Source organism: Aotus nancymaae, unplaced genomic scaffold, assembly GCF_030222135.1.
Source record: "Aotus nancymaae isolate 86718 unplaced genomic scaffold, 86718_ANA_hifiasm-v0.15.2.pri h1tg000039l, whole genome shotgun sequence".
NCBI classification, from domain to species: domain Eukaryota; kingdom Metazoa; phylum Chordata; class Mammalia; order Primates; family Aotidae; genus Aotus; species Aotus nancymaae.
The window spans coordinates 6075688-6103438 of NW_026988453.1; the positions used below are offsets into that span (position 1 = coordinate 6075688).

At 40.7% G+C, this 27751-nt stretch overlaps 1 protein-coding gene, 1 non-coding gene and 1 pseudogene across 2 annotated transcripts in view; 1 reads left to right on the top strand and 2 right to left on the bottom strand.

Annotated features, from left to right (window-relative positions):
• Nucleotides 1–27751, bottom strand: part of KLHL12 (kelch like family member 12) — a 37824-nt gene that overhangs the window by 3248 nt on the left and 6825 nt on the right. The window contains exons 3-8 of the mRNA XM_012459455.2: nucleotides 26395–26548; nucleotides 24433–24650; nucleotides 19527–19676; nucleotides 17392–17506; nucleotides 1522–1628; nucleotides 195–390 (exon numbers count right to left, since the gene is read on the bottom strand). Coding sequence (XP_012314878.1) covers nucleotides 195–390; nucleotides 1522–1628; nucleotides 17392–17506; nucleotides 19527–19676; nucleotides 24433–24650; nucleotides 26395–26548 — 940 coding nt within the window. The remainder of the gene's footprint in view (nucleotides 1–194; nucleotides 391–1521; nucleotides 1629–17391; nucleotides 17507–19526; nucleotides 19677–24432; nucleotides 24651–26394; nucleotides 26549–27751) is intronic.
• Nucleotides 2495–8048, bottom strand: LOC135268215 (phosphatidylinositide phosphatase SAC2-like; annotated as a pseudogene).
• On the top strand, nucleotides 4446–4567 carry LOC135268256 (small nucleolar RNA SNORA26). Its single transcript, XR_010336527.1, has one exon. It is a non-coding gene; the product is annotated as a small nucleolar RNA SNORA26 (small nucleolar RNA).

Sequence of the window (27751 nt, forward strand, 5' to 3'; positions counted from 1 at the left end):
CACTCCAGCCTGGGCAACAGAGAGAGACCCTGTCTCAAATAATAATAATAATAATAATAATAATAATAATAATAATAATATTTGACCTCATTTTTTTCCTCCATATTTCATGCTCCTGCCAGAAAACATGAGAGGTTAAAAACCCTGGTCCAGCCACAGTAAGATGGAAATATTGCCCTGCATATCAAGCCTACCTCCCAGGGTGGTGGCTCCAGCAAGACCTCGTCGGACATTCATAGGGGCCACAGAATACCAGACCCCATCCTCATCTGCTGTGTAGTCTAGACATTCCACTGAACTAAGGCGGGAACGGCCATCATAGCCACCAATGACGTAGATCCGGTCATGTAGGGACACTGAGGCCACATAACGTCTCTTACGAGTGATGCTCTATGGATTTGGAGAGAAGAGGTACAGAGCATTTCAGTTAGGCAAGTTTCGGGCCTTACCTTTTGCTATCTTCCCTGTTGTATCTACACACCTCTATGCTTCTTCACCTGTCATCATGAACCCTCCTTGAGTGGTTCATCCTCAAGTGGCTCCCAGATGGCTACCTACTGAAGGAAATGCTTGTTGTGGATCTCTTAAAGATGTAAGCTTTCTGCGTATCTGCCTCTTTCCAAGGCTTCCAAAAGATTTAACAGCTTTCTGTTATCCAGTATCTGACTCCTTCCTTTTCCATTAGGCACTGGGCTAAGAGACTGATATCCTTCCATACAGTGGAAAAATGTTCCCACATTGCTAATCAAAGGGCCAGGATTTATTATAAGAACCTTAAAAGGTAGGAGGATTGGATTTCCATGTTTTCTCAGAAATTACTATTGTTCATTCAGCACTGAGAGACATGCTGAGGGAGACAGATACAAACTTGTTTTTTTTGAGTTGGGATCTCACTCTGTCACCCAGGTTGGAGTGCAGTGGCACAATCACAGCTCACTGCAACCTCGAACTGCTGGGCTCAAGCAATCTTCTATCACAACCTCCCAAGCAGCCAGGACTACAGGCATGCACCACCTGGCTAATTTTTTTGTTTACTTTTTTGCAGAAACAGAGTCTCACCATACTGCCCAGGATGGTCTTGAACTCCTGGCCTCAGGAGATCCTCCCATCTCAGCCTCCCAAAGTGCTGGGATTACAGGTGTGAGCTACCACGCTCAGTCCAAACTTCTGAGCTCAACTGAACACTAGGTTCAATTCAACACAATTTAACATTGGGTTCAGTTTAACAAAACATGACCAATGAAATGTGCTGGGAATTATAAAGACAGCTTAGAAAAGCACCTAACTAGTGGTGGCCATCTGATTTAACTTGACACAGGGCCACTAACATTTCTAAGGTATAATCTTCTAATCTAAACAGCCAAAAACTGTTTACTGAGTACCTACTATGTGCACAAGACTGTTGTAAGAATCAACCTGTTATTAGACTTTTCTACTCTTACGGCTGGATTAGCTATGATCTGGAGCCAGAGACTGAGGAATTTAAGCTCCCTCCCAACAAATGGTTTCACCATTATTTACCGGCAAAAAGCTCCACTCCTGAGTCTTGGGGTCATATTTCTCTACCACGTCGATAGGAGACTGCTGGCTTCCGAAACCCCCAACCACCAAAAGCACTTCATTGGCTCCTGAAGACAAGGTAGAGAAAAGATAGGTTAGTTCAGCATCCCTGGATGGATAACTAGTCACAGGGAAGTGTAAACAGAAACAGTTCTAGGATGTCTTGTTTTATGTGGCTGAGGGATACAATCTGAAATAGGAGATAATCATAAGGCTGTCAAATGGGGAGTTATTTCTCCTTGAGGCTGTAGCTCTTGAGTCTCTGAAACTTAAATTTCTGGACAACATTAAAACTCTAGAAGGCAAACTTCAACATGACACTCTACCATTTCAACCCAGTTAGATGACTGGCTGACATAATACTTGAGGTCTTAAGTGCAGATGAGAGGCTAAAGGCACTCTCTGCACTTCTCAGCCTGAAAAACTCAAATTGGGAGGGTTTATTTTTTTTTTTAATTTTCTCTTGCTGCAGAACATTAGAAGGTTTTTTGTTGTTGTAATGTAGTAAGAACTCTCCTAACCTTGTCACAAAAAAAAGTTGCATGTTGAAACTTAGGATCCAAGTGATGGACTTAAAATCTTTTTCTAAATTGAGAAAGGGTCTTGCTATGTTCAAGCTAATCTCAAATTCCTAGCCTCAAGTGATTCTCCTACCTCAGTTTCCCAAAGTGCTGGGATTACAGGAATGAGCCACTGTGCCTGGCCTAAAATCTCTTTTCCTGAACATTTACTTCTCCAATTTAGTCAACTATATGATCACAGTGCCGGCCGATTCATCAAAACTACCAGGCAACAAATGACTAGAGATTTAAAGGAAAAGTCTTTTTCTCTATTTTCCCAAAGAAGCTATTCTGACAGCCTTTATATCCTATCCTTTCCTCTAAGGCCTTACTCTGACAAAATATTGCCTACCTTGACTCTTATTTTTTTTTATTTTTATTTTTTAGAGACAGGGTCTTACTATATTGACCAGGCTGGTCTCAAACTCCTGGCCTCAAGTGATATTCTTGCCTTAGCCTCCCAAGTAGCTGGGATTCCAGGTATGAGCCACAGCACCCAGCTAGGCTTTTTTCAAAGAGCAAAGTCTCTTTGAGAAAATTCCCTGTGCGTGTGCTCCACTAGAACTCATGAAAGAATAGGTAGCTGGAGCTTTGGAAAATTCAATCACTAGGAAGCATCTAGGAGACCAAAGTGATCTTATAAATCTTACAAGTAACCTGGACTTGAAAGAGCCAATGCAGTACCTTGAAGCTGACAGGAAGCACAGATAAACCCCTAATGAAGTAATGGATTTGACACACAAGCTAATATATTACTGTGAGACACTGTGTGCTTCCTAATGGTGAAGAATAGGAAGGACCATACTACCATGTAGTCAGTCTTTTTTCCAAAAAATTGAGCCTCTTACCAAGCCTCTAGTCCAACCACTAGTTTACAGGCAATACATGGGAGAAGAACATGTAAAATGACACTACAAAGATGCAACAGCAGAGTCCAGAATGTGGGAAATTCTACAGGTCAAATAGCTTGGTTTCTTCAAGAAATAAATTGGCTAGGAAAAACCAAAACAGGATAGAAACCTTTTGGGTTAAGAGAGACTGAAGGAGATATGAAATCAACAGCAATGTGTGGACTTTGGATCCTGATTTGAACAACATTAAGTACTCAAAAACAAACAACAAAAAATTATGGGAAAAAAAATTACACAAACATGTACTTAAGAAAATAAGGAAATGTGTGATTTTAAACAGTGATAATGGCATTCTAGATGTTTTAAAAAAATTTTCCTTATCTTTTAGAGATATATGTGGAAATATGACACACAGGGATAGAATTATATCCAGTCTGGAACCTGCTTCAAAATAGCCTGGGTGCAGTGGCTCATGCATGTAATCCTGGGACTTTGAGAGGCTGAGGTTGATTTATTACTTGAGGTAAGGAGTTCAAGATCAGCCTGGCCAACAGGGCAAAATCAGGACAAAATCCTGTCTCTACTAAAAATATAAAAATTAGCTGCCTGGGCAACAAGGCGAGACTCCACCTCTAAATAAATAAATAAATAAATAAATAAAATAGGCCACATGCTGACAACTATTAAAATTGTGTGATGGGCATAAGGGATCATTATATTACTATTTTTATGTTTGAGATTTTTCTTAATAAACCATATATACCTACATATAAACCATGCAGCTTTTCTAAGAAGGTTTTGTCTTACATACTTGCCAAATAAAGTGGACCCTCTCCAAAGTGAGCCAGCAAGTAGGTCTCAGGAGTCAGCTCCTTCGAAAATCAAGCATGGCCAGGCATGGTGGCTCACAACTGTAATCCCAGCACTTTGGGAAGCCAAAGCAGGTAGATCAAACTCCTGAGGTCAGGAGTTCGAGACTAGCCTGGCTAACACAGCGAAACCCTGTCTCTACTAAAAATACAAAAATTACCCGGGTGTGGTGGTGCACACCTGTAGTCCCAACTACTAGGGAGGCTGAGGCAGGAGAATTGCTCGAATCCAGGAGGCAGAGGCTGCAGTGAGCCTACATTGCACCACTGCACTCCAGACTAGGCAACAGAGCAAGACTCCATCTCAAAAAAAAAAAAAAAAAAAAAAAAAAGAAACCAAAGCATATGAATGAAGAGTTCTTCATGACTGAACTAATTTTATGTCTGCCTAAAATTACTTCAATCTGGGAGAAGTTAGGACCACAAGTTGTTTCTTCCTTGGGAGCACAGTTCCCCTATTAGTCCCTTTTGTACTCCACCTCTTCTCTTCCTGACTTGAATAGAGAAGGTAAGTGTGATCCTTCTATCCAAACACATTTCCCTTGTAGAGGAATATGATGCCAGCAGATGATGTAAGTATGAATAAAAAGTCCCTGCCCTTTCCTGTGCCCTTTTAAGGTTGACCTAGTGCTTGAAGAGGCTAACACAGAAGGGTAAATTAAGTCTCCATAAAACCCAGAGAAGAGACTGAAAATCTCCTCTTTGGATCCTGTCTGGAGTCACACTTGAATAAAATAAATAAATAAAAAAGAATAAATAAATAAATAAAATTAATTAATTAAAAAATTCCCACACCAACCAAGAGGTACTTCCTGTGCTATGCAAATTTTAAAGTTTTCTACTGATTTTTCAGCTCTTACTTCTGTTGCTTTATATAACTCCCCACCCCATCCCCAGAACCAAAACCAAAAAATAAACAACAACAACAAAAAACTAAGGAGTCTGCGCACAGTGGTTCACGACTATAATCCTAGCACTCTGGGAGGCCAAAGTGGGCAAACTGCTTGTGCCCAGTTCAAGGACAGCTGGGCAACACAGTGAGACTCCCGTCTCCACAAAAAATACAAAAAAATTACCGGGTGTGGTGGCAAATGCCTATAGTCCCAGCTACTCCTGAGGCTGACAAGGGAGGATCACTTAAGCCTAGGAGGTTAAGGCTGTAGTGAGCCAAGGTCATGCCACTGCACTCCAGCCTAAGCTACAGAGTGAGAATTTGTCTCAAAAAATAAAGAAGGCCGGGCGTGGTGGCTCACACCTGTAATCACATTTTGGGAGGCTGAGGCATGGGTGGATCACTTGAGGTCAGGAGTTTGAGGCCAGCCTGGCCAACACAGTGAAACCCATCTCTACTAAAAATACAAAAATGAGCCAGGTGTGGTGGCACACACCTGTAGTCCCAGCCACTTGGTAGGGTGCAGCACGAGAATCGCCTGAACCTGGGAGATGCAGGTTGCAGTAAGCAGAGAGCACGCCACTACACTCCAGCCTAGGTGAGAGACTAAGACTCTCTCTCAAAAAAATATAAATATAAATAGAAAAATTAGCCAGGTGTGGTAGCATGTGTTTGTAGTCCCAGCTACTCCGGAGGCTGAGGTAGAGGTTGCAGTGAGTCGAGATCACGCCACTGTACTCCAGCTTGGGTGACAAAGCAAGATGGTCTCAAAATAAAATAAAAACTCCCACTCTATCTTTATATGATTTCATTCAGGCACCTTTTGAAGGGTGGGAGAAAAGAAGTAGAAAGGAAATAGATTATATTCAAAACCTAGACAACTGGCAACACTTCCTGTTGGCTGAAATTTTCCCACGTAAACATTCTGGTAACTGTTTACAGCAGAACTTGGTAAGAGGTTTTGGTGTGATTTGCACAGAGGTTTGTTTTGTTTTGTTTTAAATTACAATGGTACTTTAATAATCACAAGATTTAACACACACAAAAAAAGATACCACTAATAAAAAAGAAAAATGGAATGCTCATCAAAGTTACAACAGACATAATGTTCAGCTGAGAATTACTTCAACAGAGTAAAGCTCTAAATACTTACTGGAATATGCTGTGCAACTTTCTTACTGTGTGGATTATAGAGGCGGCCCTGGTTCTGTGTGGTCAGGGTTATAGTCAGAAGACCAGTTTCAGCACAATTGTGCTTCAGACTGAATTTTTTTTGAGACAGGGTCTTGATCTTAAACGTTAAAGTCACTAAAAACTAAATGTATACTTTATTTTGTAGAGGTAACACGCAGGAATGAACAAAGAGAACAAATTGTGGAAAATGCTAATCCCCTAAGTATCTGCATGTCCAGCCCTATGTCTACTTAATGTATTCTACCCACCCCACTACAAAAAAAGGTTCAGGTTATATCCCGAAGTGACCTGTTGCTGAATTACTTTCAGATAACCAAAGTGCTCTGTAGTGTATAAGCTATTCAGGTCTACACATTCTAGGATGATGCACTTCTGCAGTCCTGACTCTAAAATTTGGAAATCTACTCAGGTTCAGACTCCTTTTAAAACCCTTTCAATAAACAGAATTTGTGGGCCCTGGATTCAGACAGTACAATTAAAATACCCAAGAGGTAAAAACGTCTTCTCATATTTTAAAATAAAAGTCATGGAAGAATTCTTATGGCTAAAAGCTAAATCTGAATTATGTGTGTCTGGCATTGTATAAACACACTTTTAAGTTCATTTTGCTGGACTTCATCTTCATTAACCACTTCAGGTTCTGCAGGACTCTTCTGAACTTTTGCCACTGCGAAGTTTATCCCATGGGTTAGTCCAGCTTGGGTAATACTAGTAACCGCGACCATGGAACTTCAAATCTTTGCAAAGGGAGAGACTGCTCTGCTGCTACTGCTCTCTGGAGGAGAAGGTACATGAAGCCCTGTCTCAAGTTCAAGCATGCTGGAAGCGGAACTAAGGGTCTTTTGAGATGCAACTGAATGCGCTGGCTCAACTAAAACTGTGGGCCTGTTGCAGAAAGAGACACATCTAATTGAGACAGTTGAGAAGGTGTCTGTTCTGTTGATTCTGATTGGGTTTCTTCATTGGAAACTTGGTGATTTGATTTCTTTCCTGACTAGCCTGCTGAGACACAGACCTAGTGTCTAATAGGTGGGTCACTTTGTTTTGTGCATCTTGCACAAATCTGTGGCAGTAAATATCCAGAGGCTTGGCAAAGCCAGTCAATATGTGTATGGTGAAAAGTTGCAGCAGAAGGACTTCTGCTTCACACGAGATTCCTGGCCTTTTCCAAGCCCACTCCCATGACAACAGTTATCTCTGAAGGGGCATCAATTAAGTTACTATCAGTGCTGCTAAGAGACTGGGACCAACTGCCTAATTGAGGCACAGAAGCAATAATACCACAACTAGGAAGAACATAATCTATTGGCCCTACACTCTCTAATGAATTAGCTAGCTGCCTGTCTTCATCAGACTTAGAATCTGTAAGGAATTCATAGGGTGGTATGAGTCCTTATCTAAAGACATGTCCCCATCAGACTCTGCCTGAACCTTACCCATCACTCCTGTGTTTTCCATTGTTTCAAGACTACTATCTGATTTCCAAAGATTTACTTTAAAGTTTGGTTTTAGAAAGTTAACTTTTGTTTCAGGTTTGGTAAAGTTTCCTAGCTTTCCAAGGTTGCCAATATTTATACTGGATTTGGTCTGTTTCACTTTTTGATTTAGAGATGAAAATTTGCTCATCAAAAAATTCTTTCCCTGGGCCAAAGACCCTTGGTTTTGAGATCTGATACCAATGATGTCTGCGTGAGGTTTACTGCTCTTCCTCTCAGGTTTCTTCTCGATTATGGGTACCTCCAATCCTATGGCTTGGATGGTGATCTGTAGCATCTCTGCAATGCACTGAAGGGGATCTTTTGCATCCTCTTCAGGACTGCGCATTACAGCTCGCAGGGTGCGGAAATGGCCGCTTGCTTCTTTTTATCTGTAGTGTAGCCGCACGCAGAACTCTGGCTTACCAAAAAGAGGGGTTCAGGACCTGTTTCAATTTTTCCAGGTCTTCTAGACTTAGTCGTTGATACTGGTCTACTTTATCAACTTCATCATCACAATAGGCCACATAGTAGGCAGAGTTAGGAAGCAGAAACAGCCCATCCACTGCTCTGTGAGCAGCACCAATGCGGGTGCACTCTGAAAATTGTTGCTTGAGCCAAGCCATAAAAATTATGCCACGACGCATTTTAATATGAAATAAATTCGACTACTAATTACAGTGCTGCTCTCATCCTTGCTTCCTATTTTGGCATTAATATTTACATCAGCCAAACACGATCCTCAGTCAAAAATATTCTGTCCTTAATGAAAAGCACTCAGCACGTGCAGGTGGTCAGAAAATGTTAACCCTCCCCCAACCCCCATTTTTACCGAAGTCTTAGCTGCAGTAAATACTTAATTCCCTTCCCATCCGCTATTCCTTTTTTTTTTTTTTAAAGTACATTTAATACGAACAAGAAAAACAAACAACCCTTTAGGTATTTCCCCACCCCCACACTTACACTCTGAAGAAGTGCTTTATTCATTTTTGTTTTCCCACCGTTGGGGCAAGCCCTCCTTCCACACTATGAAGCACCACATGAAGCCCAACCACTGCAACAATGGTCTCATAAAAGGTGCTGTCTTCAGGGGACATTAACTTCAGACTTTGGAAAAGAAGTAATTTAAAGGAAAAATATAGCCCCACAGGACCTTTAACCATAGGTGCTGCAAAAAGGAGAACAATCTTGAAAGTCATAGCCAGAATGCCGTCAGACTTGGGATTGGTGGTGGTGGCAGTGGCAGCCTGCTGTGCGGTAGATGGAGGCCTGTGGGAATGTGGCATTGTCAGTCATTCCGTCCGTCTGTCTGTCGATGCCTCGAGGCTGTCAGACAGCCACCTGCACCCAACCTCACACCTGCAGCGAATGCAGAGAATCTTTTTTTTTAATTAAAAGACAGGGGCTTCCTCTGTCACCCAGGCACAATCTCAGCTCACTGCAGCATTGACCTCCCAGGCTCAAGCAATCCTCCTACCTCAGCCTCCCGAGTGGCTGGGAATGTGGTGTGTGCCACCAAACCCAGCTATTTTTAAAAAACACTTTTTCCAGAGTCAAGGTCTCACTATGTTACTCAGGCTGGTCTCTAACTCCTGAACTCAACTGATGCTCCTACTTTGGCCTCCCAAAGTGCTAGGATTATAGACATGAGCCACAAAAACCAGCCACTCAGGGGTTTTATGGCTCTAAATGACTGGGAACCTTTGATAACTGATTCCCAAGCTTCTTTGCTGTGAAGGACTCTCTTCATTATTTTTCCCTGACAGATCCTGTGTTTTGACAGACTGTCTACCAAAGTGAGTTTAAGTAATTAACTTCCCCTAACTGCCAACAGAGCTTTTGATAACTATGAGCACCAGTGTTTCACAATGAATGGATATAATTTTAGTCAAATCTTGGCCTGCTCAGCATTTTCTAGCATAAAAATGATTTTCTCTTAGAAAATTTAAAAATTACTAAAGGATAGCATAATCACCATCCCCACTCACATATTACTTCTCCTTGTTAAAAAGACTTAAAAAGTATTTTCCTTGTGATTATAAAACATACACATTTTTACTGCTAAAAAACTTGGAAAACACAAGTATTATGAAAAAAAATTACTCATAGTTCCACAATACAAAGACACACCAAAATGTAACATAATTTCCTTCCAGCCTCGCTTCTACATATTTATAAAACACAAATGGGACTACATTATATTGTATCTTGATGTTTTTATTTCATTTTCCAAATACATGAATAACTCTTTTAGTACATGGTTATAATGTTCTTAGGCATTTCAGGGTTCATAATTTTGGCTTATAAACAATCACATAAATAACTCTTGTGATAAATAACCTGAATACGAAATTTTTCCTGATTGTTTTCTTAAAGAAATGGGAAGAATGCTGAGTAATGAACATGAATTAGAAAAAAAAATTTGGGGCCAGGCATGGTGGCTCACACCTGTAATGCTAGCACTTTGGAAGGCGACTGCATGAACCCAGGAGATCAAGACCAGCCTGAGAAGCATGGCAAAACCCTGTCTCTACTAAAAATACAAAAAATTAGCCAGGTTTGGTGGTGCACACCTATAGTCCCAAGTCCTAGCTATCTGGGAGGCTGAGGTGGGAGGATCACTTGAGTCCAGTAGGTGGACGCTGTAGTGAGCAAAGATCATGCCACTGCACTACAGTGACAGAGTAAGACCTGTATCAAAACAAACAAACGAACTAGACAAGCATCGTGGCACACGCCTGTAGTCCCAGCTACTAAGGAGGCTGAGGTGGGAGGACTGCTTGAGCCCAGCAAGTGGAGTTGAAGTTGCAGTGGGCCAAGATCACGCCACTACACTCCAGCCTGGGAGGCAGAGTGAGACTCTGTCTCAAAAAAAATCATTTTGATATAAGGTGACTTTTTGAAGCTGTTACTCCCACCAACACCATAAAGGTGCCAACTCATGCTACTTTCTGAGGCACTGGATATTGTTTTTTTGTTTGTTTGTTTGTTTTTTTGAGACGGAGTTTCGCTCATTACCCAGGCTGGAGTGCAATGGCGTGATCTCGGCTCACCGCAACCTCCGCCTCCTGGGTTCAGGCAATTCTCCTGCCTCAGCCTCCTGAGTAGCTGGGATTACAGGCACGCACCACTGTGCCCAGCTAATTTTTTGTATTTTTAGTAGAGACAGGGTTTCACCATGTTGACCAGGATGGTCTCGATCTCTTGACCTCGTGATCCACCCGCCTCGGCCTCCCAAAGTGCTGGGATTACAGGCTTGAGCCACCGCGCCCGGCCCTGGATATTGTTTTTAAAACTCTGACGCTCTGGTAGGAAAAAAATTGTATTTTTAATTATTATTTTATTACTAATAAGACCTTATTATTAATTAGGTTGAACTCCCTCTTATATTTAGTAGCCAGCTTTACTTGCCCTTCTGTGAACTGTACACTCCAATCGTTATTGTTTCTCTCATGTATTCTTTTTTTTTTCTTTTTAGAAAAAAGGTCTTGCTCTGTTGCCCAGGCTGGAGTGCAATGGTACAATCATGGCTCACTGTAGCCTCAGCCTCGACCTCCTGAGCTCAAACATCCTCCCACCCTCCCATTTCAGCCTCCTGAGTACTTGCAACCACTAATTTCTTTTCTTTCTTTTTTTTTTTTGTGTGTGTGAGATGGAGTCTGACTCTGTGACCCAGGCTAGAGTGCAGTGGTGTGATCTCGGCTCACTGCAACCTCCGCATCTTGGATTCAAATGATTCTCCTGCCTCAACCTCCTCGGTAGCTAGGATTACAGGCATGAGTCGCCACCTCCGGCTAATTTTTGTATTTTAGTAGAGACAGGGTTTCACCATGTTGGCCAGGTGGTTAATTCTTGGGCTCAAGACATCCGCCCACTTCAACCTCTCCACTGCTCTTGCCCCTGTCTCGTGCATTCTTATGAGCTCTTTAGACACAAGCGATTTTACCCCTTTATTTTATTTTACTTTATTTTTGAGATGGAGTTTCACTCTTGTTGCCCAGGCTGGAGTGCAATGGCGCCATCTCGGCTCACTGCAAACTCTGCCTCCTGAGTTCAAGTGATTTTCCTGCCTCAGCCTCCCAAGTAGCTGGGATTACATGAATGTGCCACCACACCCGATTAATTTTGCATTTTTCATAGAGACGGGGTTTCTCCATGTTGGTCAGGCTGGTCTCAAACTCCCAACCTTGATCCACCCTCCTTGACTCCCAAAGTGCTGGGATTACAGGCATGAGCCACCGCAATGGGACAACCCTTTAACACTTTAAAGTGTTGTTCCAAACCTATGTTCCTAATTTGCCATAATTTTATATGTGATTTTTAATTTAGTCAATATTGACTTGATATCCTTTGTGATTTCTCCCACTATTTTGTGCCTAGAAAGTCTTTCTCCCCCGGGAGAACTCATAAGGTTTTAACATCTTTGAACCCTAAGTTGGGGACCAATACTGAAACAATCCGACTCGTCTGAAAAAGAGCTAGTCAAAAGGTCAACCAGAAGAAGCCTGTTTGTTCTCTGCCAATGATGGAGTACTTGTTAAGTAAGATTTTTATCTTTTGAATGAGAAAAGCTTGTTTAAGACATCTAACAAGAAAAAGCACATTTTTAAAACTGAAGAATCTGCTCATTACTTTTAGCCGGAGGGGAAGGGGAGTGTGTGTGCTGTGAAACACTATTAGAGAAATAGAGCTAATGCGGGACTGCTAAAATAACAGGGTTCAGAGACTTACATTTCCGTTTGCATTGATCTTTAGTTCAAAAATGGAGACAGCCACAAATTAGAAAAGCAATTTCCATTACATCTTCTTTGAGACAGTAATGGGTAAGGTTAATAACTAAAATTTGGCAGGCTATTTTAACTTGGATGTCAATTTAATTTCCTTCTGCTATATGCAGAAGAGTCATTATTCTGGTAGCTGGTTTAGCAGCCAATATGCATAGAGATGGGTAGAAGACATGATGGAAGAACAATCTACCTTCTAAGGCACTGACAAGGCGATGCTAAGAATCTAATTGGAAATTGCTTCAGCATTTCCCTTCTAGAACTTCTAAAAAATAACCTCAAAACTATGAAGGTATATAGATTCATAGTTTAATCCCTCAAGGTCAGGGCAGTAAGCAAGTTCTCTAACCAAACAGGAGCCCCTTCTGTTGCCTGTTCAGAGATATGCAGGAAATGTACCTCCAAAGAATCTTCTGGGTTTATCGATTCATTAGTTTTTAGTTCAAAAAACTAAAAAACTTATTATTTGGTTTAATAAGCAAGTAATGAGTGTTATTACGCAAAACAAACAAAAAAACACTTTTCTGTGTTGGAAAGTACTTTAGTGACTGAATGTTAACTCTCTTGATATAAAGAACTGCTAACCCAGAGACGCTAAAGGACTTGTCCAAACAGCAAGCTACTAGAGTCAGTGATGGAAATGGGAGTAAAAATCAAAGTAAGCAAAATGTCTTATCTCCTTGTGCCAAGTTCTTTCCACTACGTCACTGGCTCTCATGGTATAGGTTGAGTAGCCCTATCTAAAATGTTTAGGATAAGAAGTGCTTCAGATTTTAGACATTTTTGTAATATCTGCATTACTTATTTGCATAACTATTTGAGCATCCCTAATTCAGAAACACCAAATCCAAAATGCTCCAGTGAGTATTTCCTTCGAGCATTATGTTGGCACTCAAGGTTTTAGATTTTGGAGCATTTTGAGTTTCAGACTTTCAGATTAGGGATATCCAACCTGATTTTTTAAAATAATGCTAATATTTAAAAAAACAAAAGTAACGGCCAGGTACAATGGCTCACACCCGTAATCCTAGCACTTTGGGAGGCCGAGGTGGGAAGATCACCTGAGGTCAGGAGTTCAAGACCACCCTGTCCAACGTAGTAAAACCCTGTCTCTACTAAAAAATACAAAAAATTAGTCAGGTGTGGTGGCACGCACCTGTAATCCCAGCTACTTGGGAGGCTGTGGTGGGCAGATCACCTGAGGTCAGGAGGCAGAGGTTGCAGTGAGCCAAGTTTGTTATTACTAAACTTATGGTAATAACTCAGAGGTATATAAGTAAGATTTTAATGGTATTTCCTTGTAATCCCTCCCCTGTTGGGTAATCTTGTTAAAAGTTTGGTGTGGGCCAGGCACAGTGGTTCCTAGCACTATGCGAAGCTGAGGCAGGCCGACTGCTTGAGCCCAGGAGTTCGAGACCAGCTTGGGCAACATGGCAAAACCCTGTCTCTACAACAATTACACAAATTAGCCAGGTATGGTGGCAGGCACCTGTAGTCCCAGCTACTGAACAGGCTCAGATGGGAGGACCCACTTGAGCCTGGCAGATGGAGATTGCAGTTAGCTGAAATCCAGCCTGGGTGACAGTGAGAGACCCTGTCTCAAAAAATAAATAAATAAATAAATAATAAAAATGTAGTATGGATCTTTGTATACCTTTGTTTAGGCTTGTACAAACACCATACACATAACAGGAGTTTTTGCCTGTGCTTTTTAATTGAGAAAGCTTTTCTCTTAGTATGTCCAGTCTGTTTACCCAGCTAAGAATATGTAACTCAATGCCTTTAGTAGCGCCATAATATTCCACAGTAAAACTGTACTATAATTCAGTCAACTATTCATTCCTCTTGAGATAGAATTCAGGTTGTATCCCTTTCTTTCTGGCAATACTAACAATTTATAGTAAATCCAATATTCTTACAAATATATCCTTATAAACTGGCTTTTATTTCTATAGCATACATTTCCAGAAATAGGACACAAGGCATATGAACATTTTAAGCTTTAAAAAGTTATCTTGTTTAATATTCATTTCTAGACCTTTTAATGAAGCACATTTTTAAATGTTTATCAGTCCCTTATATTTCCTCCTGTATGTGTTACCTGTACTTAATCTCTTACTGGGCTATTATTTTTATCTTATTGGTTCATATGGGTTCTTTTTATATTAGAAATATAACCTTTTATCATACATGTTGAACATATTTTTTCTAGTCCATGTCTTTAACTTTCTGTCTTTTGTCATCAATTAAAACAAATTTAATGTAGTCAAGTAACCTTGAAGGATTCTGAGTTTTTCTGTTGTGGTTAAAACGGTTACTACCCTGGGAGGAAAGGGAGAATTAGGAGTTATTGTTTAATGGCTACAGAGTTTCAGTCTTGTTAAGACAAAGAGTTATAGAGATTGACCGTATAACAATGTAAGTGTATTTGACATTATTCAACTGTACGCGTAAAAATGATTAAGATGGTACATTTTATGTTAAATATATGTGTGTATGTGTGTGTGTATATATATATTTGTTTATTTTTGAGATGGAGTCTCACTCTGTTGCCCAGGCAGGGGTGCAATGGCGCAATCTCCGCTCACTACAACCTCCACCTCCTGGGTTCAAGCGATTCTCCTGCCTCACCCTCCTGAGCAGCTGGGATTACAGGTGTGAGCCATACCAGACTAATTTTTGTATTTTTAGTAGATATGAGATTTTCTCCATGTTGGCCAGGCTGGTCTCGAACTCCTAACCTGAAGTGATCTGCCCACCTCGGCTTCCCAAAGTGCTGGAATTACAGGTGTGAGCCACCACGCCCGGCCTATTACATGTATTTTACAAAAACAGAAAAAGATTTCCATCCAGAAGGTATGCAAATATTTTTCTATAATTTCTTTTAATCTTCTTATAGTTTTTCAAACATTTAGTCCTTCAATCTATCTTGTGTTGATGTGTATCTTTGTATAAAGCATATAAAACACAGATCACATTTTGTCATCTTGCAGTAATAGAAAATACCATCTACAATGCCCTATCTAAAAGTTCTCTCTTAAAAAAAAATGGCAAGATTACGGATGATTTTTATTTATTTTTTGCTTCTTTGTATTTCTAAAAGTTCTACACTAAACATATAGTACTTAGGCCATTAAAAAATATAGGGGAGGCAGCCATGTGTAGTGGCTTATGGTTGTAATCCCAACATTTTGGGAGGCCGAGGTGGGTGGATCACTTGTAGCCAGGAGTTTGAGACCAGCTGGTCAACATGGAGATACCCCGTCTCTACTAAAAATATAAAAATTAGCTGGGGATGGTGGCTGTTGTCTATTGTTCCAGTTATTTGGGAGGCTGAGGCACATGAACTGCTTGTAACTAGGACATGGAGGTTGCAGTGAGCTGAGATTATGCCACTGCACTACAGCCTGGGTGACAGAGCAAGACTCTGTCTCAAAAAAACAAACAAACAAAATAATGGCTGGGCACAGTGGCTCATGCCTGTAATCCCAGCACTTTGGGAGGCCAAGACGGGTGGATCACAAGGTCAGGAGTTCGAGACTAGCCTGATCAACATGGTGAAACCCTGTCTCTACTAAAAATACAAAAATTAGCTGGGTGTGGCAGCACGTGCCTGTAATCCCAGCTACTCAGGAGTCTGAGGCAGGAGAATCGCTTGAACCTGGGAGGCAGAGATTGCAGTGAGCCAAGATCACACCACTGCACTCCAACCTGGGAGACAGAGTGCAATTTCATCTCAAAAATAATAATAATAATTAATTAATTTAAAAAATTAATATATATGAGAGGCCTGTAATCTCAGCACTTTGGGAAGCCGAGGCAGGTGAATTGCTCGAGTCCAGGAGTTCAAGACCCAGCCTCGGCAACAAAGACTCTGTCTCTATTAAAAAAATACATAAATTAGCTAGGCATGGTGGCACATGCCTGTAGTCCCAACTACTTGGGAAGCTGAGGTGGGAAGACTGCTTGAATCTGGGAGGCCAAGGCTGCAGTGAACCAAGATCGTGCCACTGCACTCCAGCCTGGGCAACATAGTGAGACCCCATCCCATTTCTATTAAAAAAAAATAAAAATAGGGGATAAATCACCATTCTACCTAAACCCATCAGTGAATGAGCAGCTTAATTATCAATTAACACCTTAGTATGCATGATGAGTCCTCAGTCAGATGAAAGGAAATAAAATAAAATACCACCCCGTACATATAGAGTAATTTATAACTCATAAAATGCTTTTATACATTATATACTTAGGCTCTTGGGACAGTGAAGTAGAAAGAATAGGATATGGAAAGTATGATAATATCTGAGTACTTAGTATGTGCCAGCTATAGTGTTAGGTATCCTATATACATCTCATTTAATCCTCCCCAAAACCCATTGAGATAAGACACTAACTCTCATCTTAGTGGTAGATGTATAGGCTCAGATAAATTGACACCTTGCCCAACCAGCTATTGCTGGGGCTTGGATCTGAACCTAGGTCTATTTGCTAAGATAATAGCTAATACACATAGATATTATGTGCCAACAACTGTTTTAAGGCTTTACATAAATAACCGCATTTACTCTTCATAACAATGTTACAGGCAGGTCCCATGATGATTCCATTTACAGATGAGGCAATTGAAGCACACAGAGGTTAAGGTTCCTGCCCAAGGTAATACACCTAGTATGAGGTAAACTGGTACGTGCCACAGTCACTGCCAAAACCCATGTACTTTCTACCATACTGGGCTCCTCTTCTTCCTCTTTTCATTCCGGAATGGAAACCACATAAGGGGAAGTGAAGAGGTAGGTGGGAGCATATACTACTTACATGCCACTAAGTGGCACTAAAATTATCTCTAATTCACAGACTCTACATAATATTGACAAAAAATTGTAAAATATTCAGTAATACTTGACAATGTATGAAGTGCTTTTATAATTTCCAAATAGTTATGTGAAGTAGACAGAGAAGATATCTTTGGTTTATAGGAAAGAAAGCTTAGAGTGGTAAAGTGACTTGTCTGAGATGACAGAATAAAAAGATCTGAATTAGGAAAGAAAGCTTAAGAGTGGTAAACTGACCTGTCTGAGATGACAGCATAAAAGATCTGAAACAAGGTCTTTGTACTTCTTATAGAGTGTTATTTTCAACTACATTGTCATCTGCAAGAAACAGCTGAAAAGCATCCCCTCATTCTGCCAAGACACCAGCTTACCTAGGCGAGCCCTTGTCCTGGGTCCCTGCATTTGACTCCGAAGTTCAGGCCTCAGATGAAACTTCTTTGCTTCATCAACCAGATCCCTGCACTGTAAACTACAGCGGATGAAAGGCTGAAATACAGCAGACAGTAGAGTGAGGCACAGGGTATACCTGTAATACTGTAAGAGTACAAAGGACACATGCAAAGAATTGACTTCTAACCACAGAAAACCAGTTTCCAAAGCCCCGTGATTCCAGGAGTACTGCCAGTAGTAACTATGCTCTGGGTTTCCAGAAATGATTTTTTTTTTTTAAATTTCTAATTCAACTGCGAGTTCAGCTACCATCTCATGTCTCTTTCTTTTCCTTGCTTCAGATCCAGAAATGATTTTTAAAACTTATTTAAAAAACAGATAATATACTAGATGCATCAAAAATCAAATGATATAAAAAGGTATGTTGAGCAGTATTTTCCATCTCTCTCAGAGCTTACATGTAACTATTTTTACATAGTTTGTATGTCCTTCCAAGGATTATGCAAACACAAGTTCATAATAACAAGAAAAATAATAAGGGAAAAACCAAAAAGATTGTTATTTTCTGGGTGACAGGAAGAAGTATATTTTGTCTGAAATATCTCCCCCAAGGTGCACAGTACTGTTGTAATCACCATGTCTATTTCTGATAGCTTTGTACTGGACATCTTTTATTTGCCTCCCAACTCGCTCTGTACCCTTTTCCACTCTGCCCTCTGGCTCAGAAGACTGGCCTATATGAACTGTGTCAATAGGGCTTCCTATGCCTTCTCGCTTCTGGCTGGAATAGCCCAACCAAAGCTCAAGGTTTCTCTCAAGGCAGTGACTCTACATGATTCTCTTTCCTTTAAGGTTCTAGTAAACACTCCTCAACCTTGTCCCTTCAGGCTTAGGGGCTGTTAATAGCTTATGTGTCCTAAATCCAGGTTATTTCACTGTCTTTTGTTGTTTCTCTAAACTTGCACCTTTGTAAACAGCTTCTGTATAACAAAAACTCTTCTCAAATTGTCCTATTTTGAGCATACCATCTGTTTCCTGTTGGGACTCTAAAGGACACAGCTCTAATTACATAGCACCTCTATTAACCTGACCCAAGAAGTTCTCAGTTGAACTGGAAAGGAAAACAAACAATAAACAGTAGTAAACACGTACGACACATGATTTTAAAAACTTTCACATAGTAACTTAACTCAATGCTAACAATAACATATGAGGAAGATACTACTATCATCTCTGTTTTACAGATAAGAAAGCTAAGACACAAATATATTAAAACATCTGCTAAAAGTTCACAGGGTAAGTGGTGAATTTGGGATTTCAAGCCCAAGTCTGGTTCCAGCATCTGTGCTCCTAACCACAGTGTAAAGAACTAAACACAAGGGATATGTGAGTGGGTTGTTAAGAAAGACAGAAATCACAAATAGGAGAAAAAGAGTTTGAGATGTGACACTAATCATCTTGCAACTTTTCTAATGTGAACAACTGAACTGTTTGTAATTAACTCACTCAGAGATGTAGGGCTGGGTCAGCAAGAGGAACTCTTTTACTGACCTGGGCCTTACCTACATGCTAAAAATCAGTGCTCCCTCAAAGTATGGTCCAGGCAACATAGGTGGTATATACAGTAAAAATTATGAAAAAGTATCACAAAGAACTTAAGTTGGAAAAACACTTCTATAAATAAACTCAACATGATATGACTAAAGCTGACACTAAAATGTATCAAACTCCTTTCATACTGGTTTCACCAGAAGTCAAAAATGAAGAGGTTTGCCAAGTGTGGCATCAAGGCAATTTGAACAATTTATGTTTAATGGCGAAGGAGACAAAGTTTATTATCAGGTGTTGATACAAAACACTTAGGGGCATGTAAAACAAAAGACAGCAAAACACAAAACTGAACCACAGATTTTCATTTGTGTCAAGAGCCTGACTCGTCAAGAAATTCACTTTTCTTAGAAATACGCCTGGGGACTACCCAGCATCACTCTCACTGGCACTCCTAGACAGGCAAACCAGGAGACACTGTGCCTACATTAAAATAATCAATTTTGAATATATAACACTAAGGTAAGAGTTTGTCACAGTTTTGGATTCTGAGTATTGCATTACTTACCTCAGCATCTATTACATCTGTGATATACCTGGGGGTTAGCAGGGGCATCCGCACATACTGTAGCAGGTTAGGCAAGGACTCTTCCCGCTCTTTCTTGGCATGCTTCACCCAGTTGATCACAGCCTCAAAGACCGGCTCTTCAGAATCCACCTATAAATGTGTAATTACACACTGTGGATCTCCTTTTCCAATTAGCTCACTATCTCAAATAGTAACCACATTCACTTTCTCCTTCCTGCTTCCCATTGCCCACCACCATCATTTCCCATCTTCCAGAAATAGCTAGGTTCTTGGGAAAACAACTTTTTTCAGACACAGCTAACAGATCAGGAAAAGAATTACAGTCAATTTGGGTTAAAAAAAAAAAATCTAAAATAGATAGTACCTAATATCACCAGTCACATATTGGCCTTCATTTCAGAATTTTTCCCATTCCTGAATTGCTTGTGGTCATCTCTGTAACTTTAGGGAAGGTAGGTGGGAGAACCTGTTGCCTTATTCAAAATCAGCTCTTAAAATAATTTTTGGTCATAATTGTTATCTAATGATCTCCAGGCTCACCCCTCAAATTGTCTACCCAAGCCTCTGAAGCGGGAGCTTCTCTAACATCACTAGGTTGCAGTTTTCAAAAGCAGTATCAATTAGCCTTCCAGCAACTACTATATATTAGGCACTGTGCTATTTGAGAAGATATATTTAATTAATCATTTGGGGAACTTAGGTCTAAGCTTGCGTATGACCAATTAGATAATGTGAGAGACACTCTAAAAAAAACCTGCATTACTGGAAAGACCTAGGTATATAATAACACCTGGGACTTCCCAAAGACAGACACCTGAGTACAGGTCCTGTGTCCCTTCTACCAGTACCTAGAGAGTACATATTCTGGGAGATACCTTTCAGAATGTCACTGTGACTAGATTAAAAAAACCACCCTGTAAACTTTTCCCAAGAAGTGTGATACTCTAAAAACGCAGAAAATGTTTCACAAAGTTCATTCATTTGAGGGCTTTACTGAACCCCTCTCTTAAGTGCCAGACACTGTCCTGGAAACTGATTATACAATGGTGAAGAAATCAGATATGATCCTTGCTCTTAAGTGGGGAGTCAAACTGTTAAATCAGAAAAATGAACAATCTATTATTGCATACGACATAGGAAAGATACTGGGATTTGAGACAGAACAACATGAGATTTCCTAATTTAGATTGGTGAGTCAGGGAAGGCCTCCCTGAAGAAGTAACAAATTGAAATCTGATGGCTGAGTAGCAGTTACCCAGTAAGACAGTACTGCAAGGCAGACAGAAGAGCACATGCAAGAGCACACACAAAAGCACTAGAAATGCATTGTCCAATACACTACTCATGTGTGGCTACTGACATTCACCTTAATTCAAATTCAACTAATAATCAGCTTCTCAGTTGCACGAGCCACATTTCAAGTGCCCAACAGCAACACGGGGCTAGTCGGAGCAAACTAGGCAGTACAGATATAGAGTACTTCCATCTTCACAGAACGTTCTACTGAACAGCTCCGTCCTACAGCAAAAGAGAACTGGCACCTTGAAGAAATGATAGAGGCCAGTGTAGTAGAGTGAATGAGGGTGATAGAGGAATAAAAGATGAAGCTGGAGAGTTAAGCAAGGGCCAGATACAGAGAGCATTAGAATACTGGATTTGATAAGAGGAAGCATTAGCAACTGGGAGTCAGACATCTTGTTCCTATTTCTGGCTGGTATATGGAACAGAAAAAAATGTGTCACTTGCTTTCTTTCCAGAAAAAAGGCAAAGGGCAGTCTTTTTTTTTTTTTGAGACGGAGTTTCGCTCTTGTTACCCAGGCAACGGCACAATCTCGGCTTACCGCAACCTCCGCCTCCTGGGTTCAGGCAATTCTCCTGCCTCAGCCTCCTGAGTAGCTGGGATTACAGGCGTGAGCCACCGTGCCTGGCCCTTAACACACTCTTAAACTATACATAAGAGTTCTCAAGCTGTTTTTCATTTCAGCTTCTAAATAAGGTTAGTTATTTGTTCTCTCTGCTCCATCCAGTTTTATTCCAAAGCCTGTAAAGTTCCAAAATAAATGCCTTCTGTGATTGTTTCCTGATCTGGACAATTAGAAACAAACTGAAAACATGACCAGCTCATAGGTGAGTGATTAAGAGAATGACTCTGGAGCCAGACTACTTGAATCTGAATCCTGGCTCTACCATTTACTAGTTGTGGCTCTACCACTTACTAGTTGTGGTATGATGGTTAAACTCCCATCTTCACTTTCCTCCTATGAAAAATGAAGTTGTGATAATTAAATAAGATAAAAATACCAAGAACGGTGCCATAATAGAAGCTCCAGTGGACAGGGATTTTTGTTTGTTTTGTTCATAATTTGATCTCCAGCACCTGGAACTGTTCTGAGCACAGTTAGTGTTTAACAGGTATTTAGTAAGTGAACCAACAGTAAATGCTGAGTAAGTATTATCTATTATGTATATATAGTGAACTTCAAATCTGTAGTGCTCATTCTATTCACTGTATTTTCCAATATGTAGAAAAATCAAGATATTCTAGTGAACTGCCAGTTTCCAAGTCTGATGAATACATCTTTTGGCTATGCCTGCCATTTCGGCACAAGGAGACAATGTCCCACACTAAGTGGATGAGAACTAAGATTTTAGCAAATTCTTGTCTCAACAGCATTTGCAATAGCAGCTTCTCTGGGCTGATAAAGAGCAGCATGTCAGGCTGGAAAATAATTCCTCTACAATTGGAACCAATGTCACCAATAACAGTCACTAGGGAAGAAACACTTGGCTAAAATTTATATGAAATATACTTAAGCACTTTGGGAGGCTGAGGTGGGTGGATCACGAGGTCAAAAGATCGAGACCATCCTGGTCAACATGGTGAAACCCCGTCTCTACTAAAAATACAAAAAATTAGCTGGGCATGGTGGCACGTGCCTGTAATCCCAGCTACTCAGGAGGCTGAGGCAGGAGAATTGCCTGAACCCAGGAGGCAGAGGTTGCGGTGAGCCGAGATCGTGCCATTGCACTCCAGTCTGGGTAACAAGGGCGAAACTCCGTCTCAAAAAAGAAATATACTTAAGGTCAGGAGCAGTGGCTCACGCCTGTAATCCCAGCACTTTGGGAGGCTGAGGTGGGTGGATCACTTGAGGTCAGGAGTTCCAGACCAGCCTGGCCACAACTGTGAAACTCTGTCTCTACTAAAAATATAAATATTAGCTGGCATAGTGGTGTATGCTTGTAGTCCCAGCTACTTGGGAGGCTGAGGCAGGAGAAGAGCTTGAACCCAGGAGGCGAAGGTTACAGTGAGCTGAGATCATGCCACTGCACTCTGGCCTGGAAGAAGTATACTTAAGATCTGTTATTCTATTACACAAATATCCTAGTTTTAACAAAATAAATTAGGAGGGAGTAATCATTTAGTTTACGGAAGTATATTTTAAGCTTTCTTTAAATGGTATTGCCTGAGGCTAGTATTGCTTGAGCCCAGGAGTTTGAGACCAGCCTGGGAAATATAGTGAGACCCCATCTCAACAACAAATGTCAAAAATTAGTGGTGGTGTGCAGTTCCAGCTACACAGGAGGATGAAGTGGGAGTGTTGGTTGAGCTCAGACATACAGGCTGCAGTGAGCCATAACTGCACCACTGCACTCCAGCCCGGGTAACAGAGCGAGACCATTGCAAAAACAAACAAACAAACAAAAATTAAAGAATTGGGCCACTGGAGATCAACACTATGGGCTTCAAAGACATCTAATAACTATATTGGACTTCTCACTCCAATTCTTAGCCTAACTATAAACCTATATGCAATAAAACTCTGCTACTGGTACTCTGATTTAGAATTGACTTAAGATTTTTCTGTATAGGTTAAGTCACTGAATGCCTGCCTGGTACAGGTAGTATCCCACTGATAGGTGAAGTATTATTCCTTTTTCTTCCCCCACAAGACACAGGCTCTTGCTCTGTTGACCAGGCTAGAGTGCAGTGGTGTGATCATGGCTCACTGCAGCCTCAAACTCTTGGGCTCAAGAGATCCTCCCACCTCAGCCTTCCAAGTAGCTGGGACCACAGGTGCTCATCACCATGCCAGGCTAATTTTATTTTTTTTTGTAAAGACAGGGTTTTGCCATGTTGCCCTGGCTGGTGTCAAACTCCTGGGCTCAAGCAGGTCTCCTGCCTCAGCCTCCCAAAGTACTGGGATTACAGGCATAAGCCACTGCACCTGGCCTACTATTCCTTTAACATCTAGTTCACGTGTCCCTTCCTTCCATCCCCTGCAGCCTCAAAAGATTTGGCTCCTGCTTATGTAGATCCTAACTTCCAAACTTTGATCTCTTCATTTTTGATCCACTCCTGGGTTTATTCTTCTTTCTTCTATGTAATGTCCTTCCTTTGCATAGGCTCATTATTCTCATTATCCTCTCAGTATATATATATATATTTTTTTTTTGTCTATATCCCTGTCTCTACTAGCATATTGTGAATTTTCTGAAAGCAAGAACTATATTTACCCACTTGGGGATCTGTAGGACCTGGCATAGTATTGCTGCATAGTAGATATTCTCAATAAATGTTTGTGCAATGAGTGAATGCATAACAAAGATGTGTTCTACAGACATCTACTTTACTTCCAATTTCTGCTTATTCTATACTCTGTTTAATAGTGATTCTTACCCATTGGGATCAAACATCTAACTCAAGAAAGTGGCAAACTCCCTCTCCATAAAAATACAAATAAATTTGGTACAGGAGGGGTTAATGAAATCTTTAAGCCAATATGGACACTTGATTCTGAAGCCCTGATAAGTAACTGCATCCTACTTTGCCAGTTTTGTAATTGCCCAATCTTGAAGAAACCATAACACCAAGACAAATCTGTACCTGAATTTCATCGCACTTGATTAGCTTTTCCACCTCTCCTTGACTCAGAAGAATGAATTCTTCATGCTGTACCACTTCGGGAAAATGCTTCTGGCTAAAAACCTCAGCTGCTTGCATCAGGTCAACACAATTGTGGGTTTCGGCAAAATCCCTAATACCCAGGCAATTAGAAGGGTCCAACTGACTTTCTAAGAACTCACAGCAGGCTTGTTTCACACCTAGGACAGACACAGGCAGCAGACACTTTAGAATAGTTGGACAGGTGTGATCTAGTCTATATTCTTATATGTTGACATCTTCTCTACATGTTATCAGATGAACCCTAAGAAACAGATTAGAAATTCTATGCTTAAGGAACTTAAACTCTATTTCTGGCTTATGTGCTGTGTCACTTTCAGCAAGACCTTTACATCTGTCTCTGCTTATTCTTTAAAATCAGTATTGCAAGATGAATCGCATCCAGAGACACTGGCACAGTTCAACAAAAATGCCTATAAAACTCTTGGGAATCAAACTATAAAACCAATTACTAATTCAGCATAATGTACCTATTTTCTACTCTACACAAAAACCTACTAAAAGACTCGAGTGAAAGAAAAGCAGAAGACAGTAATAACGAATCTCATGTTTACTTAATTGAAAAGTTCAGAGTATTTTAATTTTACAGCTATGCACTAATGCAAAAGCTTCACACTATTTAAATCATGTATTAAAAACTAAAAGTGTGTCAATTATGTATATATAAAAACTGAGAACAATGAAAACATAACTGAATGTTAAAAAAGAAAAACTGGGGACCGGGAATGGCAGCTCGTGCCTATAAACCTAGCACTTTTGGAGGCAAGATGGGAGGATCACTTAAGCCCATAAGCTTGAGACCAGCCTGAGCAACATAGAGAGAACTCACCTCCACAGCCTTTTTTTTTTTTTAATTAGCTGGTGTGGTGGCATGCACCTGTGGTCCCAACTACTCAGGAGGCTGAGGTGGGAGAATTGCTTGAGCCCAAGAATTCAAGGCTACAGTGAGCTGTGATTGCACCACTGTGCTCTAATCTGGGTGACAGAGTGAGATCCTGTCACAAAAACAAAACAAAAAAACCAAAAAACCTGGGAATTGTAAGGGAAAACAAACCATCCGTAATCCTGTGAAAACTATAATTTTTTGTGCATCAATTTAAAGTTCATTTAACACATATTCTACATGGTTCAAATATTTAAAGATACAAAAGGGTTTACCATGAAAAGTCCCCTTAGCCTCCTTATCAACCTGGCTACTTAATGGCCAGGTAAAAAAAGAGTATCCCTGTAGGTTATGTATGGTATCAGTTTTTTATACTTTCTTACAGATGTGTTATATACATGTATGTAAGAAAATACGCAATTTCGCCGGGCGCGGTGGCTCATGCCTACAATCCCAGCACTTTGGGAGGCCGAGGCGGGTAGATCACAAGGTCAAGAGATCGAGACCATCCTGGTCAACAAGGTGAAACCCCGTCTCTACTAAAAATACAAAAATTAGCTGGGCCTGGTGGCGTGCACCTGTAGTCCCAGCTACTCGGGAGGCTGAGCCAGGAGAATTGCTTGAACCCAGGAGGTGGAGGTTGCGGTGAGCCGAGATCGCGCCTTTGCACTCCAGCCTGGGAAACAAGAGCGAAACTCCGTCTCAAAAAAAAAAAAAAAAAAAAAAAGAAAATACGCAATTTCTTCTTCCATTTTTTTTAAAAAAAAAAAAAACAGAAAAGGTGTAAGTGCGCTCTTTTATAGAGCCAAATATGCATATCGGGAGAAGTTCTTTTATAGTACTATTGACATCTGATTTTTCACTGCTTAATGAGACAAAAGGGAGAGCCAGTAAACGTGAGCATCCATAGTCTGTCTCCAAAATGGTCATGATTAAGTTTACACTGTTAATTTTCAAACTTTCCAGGGCTATTTTGACATAGCAAGTTTTAATGTCTGTACCTTTCAACTGAAGCAGACAGGCTGCAGGGAGTAGTTCTTGTACATTCTCCACCGTCACATGTACTGTTTCTGTGTACACAAAGTCCAATAAAATTTCCATAGTAGAGGCAGTCAAACCTTGGATGTCAACATAAGGCTTGCCCTTCTCTGAAAGCTGAAAATTCAAAAGGTATAAAAAAATGATGGTTATAATTTCACAAGATAAAGGCACAATCTCATATCTAAGAGCTTAGAGATGTTAATAATATTAATTGAACATATATCTTTAAATATTATGGGCCAGGCGTGGTGGCTCACACCTGTAATCCCAGCACTTTGGGAGGCCTAGGCAGGCAGATCACTTGAGGTGAGGAATTCAAGACCAGCCTGGACAACATGGTGAAACCCCAACTCCACTAGAAATACAAAAATGAGTTGGGCATGGTGGTACATGCCTATAGTCCCAGCTACTCAGGAGGCTGAGGCAGGAGAACTGCTTGCTTCAACCTAGGAGGTGGAGGTTGCAATGAACCCAGATTGTGCCACTGCACTCCAGCCTGGGCACCAGAGTGAGACTCTTTCAAAAAAATTAAAAAATTTTAAAAATAAAAATTATGGTCTGTTTTGTTGGATTTGAATAAAGCAAATATGTCACATGTCTCTAGCTTTCCAAATGAAACGGGTAGTTAACTATACCCTAGGAGTAAATAATATGTGACACCTTCCTGGAATAGCAATGTTGCCAGTGAATAACTTTAAAAATCAATTTCATATTAAAATACAGATGTAGGCTGGGCATGGTGGCTCACGCCTGTAATCCTAGCACTTTGGGAGGCCAATATGGGTGGATCATGAGGTCTGAAGTTCAAGACTAGTCTGGCCAATATAGTGAAACCCCGTCTCTACTAAAAATACCAAAAAAAAAAAGTATCACAGAAGAGAATGCAAAACTTCCATGAATATAACACTAGTCCATCAACTTTTAAGATAAAACACAAAATTTCTTTTCTTTTTTTGTTTTTGAGACAGAGTTTCGCTCTTGTTGCCCAGGCTGGAATACAATGACACAATCTTGGCTTACCACAACCTCTACCTCCCGGGTTCAAGTGATTCTCTTAACTCAGCTTCCAAAGTAGCTGGGATTAGACGTATGCACCACCATGCCCGGCTAATTCTGTAGAGACAGGGTTTCTCTATGTTGGTCAGGCTGATCTTGAACTCCCGACCTCAGGTGATCCGCCCAACTCAGCCTCCCAAAGTGCTGGGATTACAGGCGTGAGCCACTGCACCCAGTTAAGACACAAAATTTCACATTTGTAGAGGACCCTGTGGGTTATAACTCCAGTCTCTCCAGGATTACCTAGTTCCTATCATCTGT